This window comes from Macaca nemestrina, chromosome 5 (assembly GCF_043159975.1).
Source record: "Macaca nemestrina isolate mMacNem1 chromosome 5, mMacNem.hap1, whole genome shotgun sequence".
NCBI lineage: Eukaryota > Metazoa > Chordata > Mammalia > Primates > Cercopithecidae > Macaca > Macaca nemestrina.
The window spans coordinates 14,878,903-14,885,238 of NC_092129.1; the positions used below are offsets into that span (position 1 = coordinate 14,878,903).

At 35.6% G+C, this 6,336-nt stretch overlaps 2 protein-coding genes across 2 annotated transcripts in view; one reads left to right on the forward strand and one right to left on the reverse strand.

Annotated features, from left to right (window-relative positions):
• LOC105492064 (cell division cycle 40) overlaps positions 1 to 3,186 on the forward strand; it is a 50,004-nt gene extending 46,818 nt beyond the window's left edge. Inside the window, exon 15 of the mRNA XM_011758930.2 lies at positions 883 to 3,186. Coding sequence (XP_011757232.1) covers positions 883 to 1,060 — 178 coding nt within the window. The 3' untranslated portion in view covers positions 1,061 to 3,186. The remainder of the gene's footprint in view (positions 1 to 882) is intronic.
• An 83-nt stretch (positions 3,187 to 3,269) lies between these two features.
• Positions 3,270 to 6,336, reverse strand: part of LOC105492063 (methyltransferase like 24) — a 123,983-nt gene continuing 120,916 nt past the window's right edge. The window contains exon 6 of the mRNA XM_071096291.1: positions 3,270 to 3,578. Within this exon, the coding sequence (XP_070952392.1) occupies positions 3,555 to 3,578 (24 nt within the window). The 3' untranslated portion in view covers positions 3,270 to 3,554. The remainder of the gene's footprint in view (positions 3,579 to 6,336) is intronic.

Below are 6,336 nucleotides of genomic sequence, written 5' to 3' on the forward strand. Positions count from 1 at the left end.
TTTTATGAAAACTCGATAATCTGTTAACATTTTCAAAATGCTGGCTATAAAGGCGAGAACAAATTAGGAAAATTACATTTTGCTTTTTTTAGGTTCTTGCTTTAGTATATTCCCTTCTATTACTTAGGCTTATGCCCTTTAGTCACCTAATAAATCCCTGTCAATATAACCAAAGTCGTATTTTCTCTCTGCTTTTCTAAGCAAGACTAGAAGTGCTATAATCACTGTATTGCTATGACTGAATGAACACCAGAAGAATTAATTGTGTGTTACAGTGTTGCAGTTACAGCTTCACTACAGCTTGTCTGTGCTGAAACCTCTAATCCAGCTTTTGAATATTTCTAGGTCACACTGGATTTGTGAAGCCTACAGCATGATTCTTAGTTAAAATGTATAGGTAGAAGTAATTTAGAAATCCCAGTAACTTTGTATGTTTAGCTTAGTAATTGGGCCTACCTCTGATTCAGTCTTAGATGTATTCAAAAGATATTAAAGCCAAAAAGTAATTATGAAAGTGGTAGAGCTACTATGATGGAATCGATCTAAAAGTGTTCCCTAGCTATATGTGGAATTGGTTCTCCAATCTCTGTTTCTGACTATCTAGAGACTGATTGTGTAACCTCATTCATTGTGGCCCCTGGGACTCCCAGTCTTCCCAGTTAAAAATAATTTTCTACTCTTAGATTGGTTGGGAGGTTTTTTAAAATAGAATTTCAAATTGTAGACTGCTTCATGTTCTACCTGTTATTCTGAGTATTGTATATTTGCATTGGATTTTTTTTTAATGTTAATGTGAAAAGACAGTATCTTCCCCTATTCTTCATTCACCTTACCAGGTTAAGGTATTTGAATAATTTGAATTTATTTTTCTTCCCATTATAGTTATGTGATTTCAGGAGATGGAAATGGAAAATTAAACATTTGGGACTGGAAGACCACAAAACTCTACAGTCGATTTAAAGCTCATGATAAAGTGTGTATAGGTGCAGTGTGGCATCCTCATGAAACTTCTAAGGTCATAACATGTGGTTGGGATGGTCTCATTAAATTGTGGGATTAATTAGATTAATCCTTAAACTAGCTAGGATCATTTTTGATCCATTGTCATATTTAATGTATTTAATTATTAAATGTATCAGATGATAACTTGATTTACAGATAATGTTGATGACATTGACCCATTGTTTAAAAAAAGAAACTGTAAATTTGACATAATTTCATTTGCAACTTAATTTTGTTCTTTATAAATGTTATTTATACAGAAAATGGCTATTGACTTTCTATTTGACAAGTAGTTACAATTGGCAAGCAGTTTGAGTTTATACCCATGACATACCGAAAGCATCCTTTTGGAGTCAAGAAAGAATCCCTAGTGGATTTGGGATTCTAGAGGAGGTAATGTAATTAATTATTCAGAAAAATACCATGTATTTACCTCTTCAGCCAAAAGGGCAGTAAAGAATAGGGATAATATAATTTAATGTAAATTTGGAAGAAGGAAAAAACCACCCAGTTACTGTCCCCATTATTTTCACTGGGTCAAGTTCTAATCTTTTGGCTTCATGAGTTCCACTCCCTTTGATGACACATGTTGTGTATTTTTAGTTGTAAAGCAGTAATCTTCTTTAACTGCATCATTCCTCTAATTATAAACAATGAAAAATAAAAATCAGTCCAGAGTTCTTTCGTTGACTTAATTCCTGATCAGTATAGACAGGACTGTATGTATTTAATCAGAGAATTACATTATATCTGAAGATGGAACTCAGGAGGATGCACCAAGACTTTGAATTTTATTTACATTCACTGTCAGTAAAGACCTAGCTACACTTTGAGAAATCAAGATCTCCTAGGTCATTGCTTCGCAGCTGTAATTACTGAAATCCTCCTCAGAGGAGATAAAGTATGATGGGTAGAGTCCAAGATGTCAACTTGTAATTTCTTTGAAGCCATGTGTTTTATCTTTAAAATTATTCCTATTTTACCTGTGAATATATACAACAGGACTTTTTAAGATTAAAAAAATTTTTAAACGTCTATGTCTGAAAAAAAAAAAAAAAAGTGACACTCCCGGAAGATGGCTAGAATTCCCCAGTTTGAGAAGCGGTGACCATGGTGGAAAATAGTTTTTAAACATCAGATTATAAAATCAAGATAGGCCAGGCGCAGTGGCACACGCCTGTAATCCCAGCACTTTGGGGGGCTGAGGCAGGTGAATCACCTGAGGTCAAGAGTTCAAGACCAGCCTGGCCAACATAGGAAAACCCCATCTCTACTAAAAATACAAAAATTAGTCAGGCTTGGTGGCGGGCACCTGTAGTCCCAGCTACTCAGAAGGCTGAGAGGCAGGGAGAATTGCTTGAACCCAGGAGCAGAGGTTGCAGTGAGCTGAGATCATGCCTCTGCACTCCAGCCTAGGCGACAGAGTGAGACTCCATCTCAAAAAATAAAAGAAAATCAAGATAACCTCTTGAATGTAGTAGCTCATAGCACTTTAATTTGGCAAGCCGTTTTTCCTGTTTTATTATAAGTCTATATTAGATGTTTGAATGTGGTTTGAAATATTTCACTACCATGCTGAAAAAGATTGGTTGATAGCTCTTCGGAGTGCTAACTGGAAGATAAAATCATGTCTCTTGCTGATAACCTAAGAGCATTAAACTCTGAGTCCAGTGAGGTCATAGCAGTGTATGCTCCTTGCCCTTACGGAGTGTCCATTTTTAGAAATTTAGATTTTAAAAGGCCTGGGACATATGACCAGGCCCTATAGCCACATAAAAATAAATTTCATAGAAAAATTAATAAAAGCAGAGAGATATTTTTTGGCACAGAGGCAGGCACCCAAAGAAATACAAACACTGCCTAGCTGCTGCCATTTCTGTAACTGCCCAGAAGGATGACAGATTTCTGAAGGGGAAAGGATTCAGATATGACCTTTTCTTTAGTCCCAACCACTAGTTTTAACAAATGTGAATTATTGAAATGTGAAGGGACAAAAAGAATCATACATTTAAACTGTCTTGTTCAGCACACCAGTATTGTATGTTATAAATCATCATTTCTAAATCTGGATTTATTTTGTTGTGTTTTTGACTGTTTCTAAAGTAAGTGTATATAAAAGTTGTCTCCTTTTTAAAAAGATCATATTTTTAAATAAAGCATTTTTTGTAGAAAGTGCTATCAAAATGTTCATCTTGTTCATCTTTAGTCTCCTTTTAAGTCTTAAGTGTATTGAGACACTAGATTAAGCCATTTGCAGTTTTAAGTGGATCATATGGAGAGAAATGATGCTTTAGAGGTGGATGTGGTTTATTCAGGTATATCAATGGGTTTATGATTATATAATAAAATACACAGCAGTACCCTCAGAGCACATTAAATGTAACACATTCCATATTTATTCATTTAGTGGTGGCACTAAGTCATGATTATACAACATTTTAGAGTACATAAGTGAGTGGGGTTATATTTCGGCATAAAAAGTCTCAAGATCACGTGGTTACTGGACTTAAGTGGTTACCATCTGGCTCCTTTTCCTTTTTGCAGCCTTTTTGTCATATCCAGGACAGATTTCCTTCCTAAAAGTTAGGATAAAAGTGATGCTTTAGTGAAAGATTTACTAGAATGAATATTATATATTGAGTCACAAGCCGGAAATATTTTGTCCTAAACAAGGAGCAAATTTTAAGATTCAAAAACAGGGAGTAGTGTTACACAGCCACATTTCTAAGTAGTTCTTGAGGCTACATTGTAGGGCTGGCTGGTATCCTTGGTATATTTATAAAATACCTGTAAGAAAACATTGACTTTGAACTAGCAAACCCTTAGATGGTAACCATAAATATCACAACACTGAGAACAATTATAGAGACTTTCCTTGAAGAACACTGTTTCTCAGGGTATGGACTGAGAACTGTCTGCATCTGAATTACCTAGGGCTTGCGTTGCTTACTGAGATATAGAATTCAGAAGAAAGTAGGGATTATTTGGGGGAGACATCATGAATTCATGTATGGGAAGGGGTATAAAGTGGCATCCAGGCCCCAGTATCCATCAGCAGTATTAAATGTGGGTCTCAAAGTAAGACCTGGGGAAACTGATTCCATTTATCATCACAGATGCATATTTTTCACATTTTGACATTTTTGAATAGGGCTATAGTTAAATGAATGTCATAGTCTAATGGGCAGCATTCAATTCTTTCTTAGTGTATCGTAAAATAATTGATGAAATACAGTGAAAACAAGGCAAGTACGAAGGGCCTGAGAAGAAGAGAAGATCCAATGGAAGGAAAGTGTCTATTGCAGCACTGGGCTCAAAATTCATGTTGTAAAATGTTTCTTTGATCACTGAGTAAAATGAATGAACTAACTGAAGATTCAAATTTAAAGTATATATTAATATGTATATGTAGACACACAAATACATATCTAATCACTAGAAAGCTTTTTTTTTTTGAGACAGAGTTTCAGTCTTGTTCCCCAGGCTGGAGTGCAATGGTGCGATCTCAGCTCACCACAACCTCCACCTCCCAGGTTCAAGCGATTCTCCTGCCTTAGCCTCCCAAGTAGCTGGGATTACAGGCATGCGCCACCACAGCCCAGCTAATTTTGCATTTTTAGTATAGATGGGGTTTCTCCATCTCTTGGTCAGGCTGGTCTCGAACTCCTGACCTCAGGTGATCTGCCTGCCTCAGCCTCCCTCATGGGATTACAGGCATGCGCCACTGCGCCCAGCCAGCTTTTTTTAAATGTAGAATTTTTGTTCCCAACTCAGACCTTCAAATCAAAGTCAGCACTTTTAGCAAGATCCTCAAATGAGAACCACTGAGGTAGAGTCCCGAATTTATCTTGGGCATTTGGGAAACTAGACTATTTGGGACATGTAAAGTAAAAGAGAAATTTAGCTGGTCAAAAATATGCACTGTACATGTGTATATGTGCATGTATATGTGTGTATAATGTATGTGCATAGTATATTTATATATACATGTTCCATATTCATAGTCACTTTAAAATTTGTGGAAACAACCTTCTCAACCTAATTGCAATTTTATCTGGAACTTAAAAGAAGTCACAGACTTGCAGCCAACGCCCTTAGAGTGACTTTATTTTTAGTGACAGTAAGTGAAAGTGAAACTCTTGATCCTACAGCTTCTTATATCTGCAATAGCTGTCTTCAGATGAGTTTCTTTCATGCCCCACTGTCCAGCCTCCAGCATTTTAGATCTGAGGGAGCAACTCGGATCTCCATTTTTTATTTGTTCTAATACACTTCTTCTGTCCAATAGGTATATGTCCGTCATATATGTGATTTCAAATTTTCTAATAGCCAGATTTAAAAGGGACTTAATAATATGTTTTGACATATCCAAAATTTTATCTCAAGATGTACTCAATTATTTTAAAAATTAATATTTTACTTTTTTTTAAATCTGGTATATATTTTACACTTACACACATCTCAATTCAGACACTACATTTTCATCAAAGTATTTTATCTTTCATACAAAGTAGATTTACGTGCCCAAATTGTTTCAAACATACTTCAAAGTTTTCCAATAACTAAACCAAGTGCAGTCACATGTTGCCTAACAACGGGAATAGGTTCTAAGAAATGTGTCATGAGGTGATGTCGTTGTCCGAACATCATAGAGTTATGTATGTACCAAACCTAGGTGGTATAGCCTACTCCATTGTATAGTTCCATTATCATCTCAAGGGACCACCATCACATGGTGGTCTGTCACCGAGCAAAAGGTTATGTGGCATGTGACTGTATAATATTTTTAATTTAAATGAATTAAAAGTAAATGTAATTTAAAATTTAGTTTCTCAGTTAACCACAGTTTTAAGTGCTCAGTAGCAACATGTGTCTAGAGGCTACCATATTGCACAGTACAGTTCTAGTACCACTTTTTACATAAGAGTGGCTCAGATACTCAGTGTGCTGCCTCATCTTCTGAAAAACATTGTAAGGTTCAATCTGATCATAAAATATCTTATATAAAAAATACAAATGCTTGTATTTTTCTCTGCTACATTTTGGGTAATTTCCTCAGGTCTGTCTTGCAGTTCATTTTAAAGTCTCTTTAGCTGTGTCCAGTGTCCCGTTGTTCCATTAAACTTGTTTCCATGGCTGTTTTTTTCTGAAAGGTGTATTTGTACTTTTTTATATTTACCTGTTCTTTTTCACAGTGTCGTATTTTTTTATGGCTCCTATATAGTCCTTTATGCCTTTAATCATGATAAATCATGTATATTATACCTTCTTTAAGACTGTTATTCTGTTATCTCAAGTTCTTGGGCTGAAAATCACATGGTTTGTTGTGTCTGC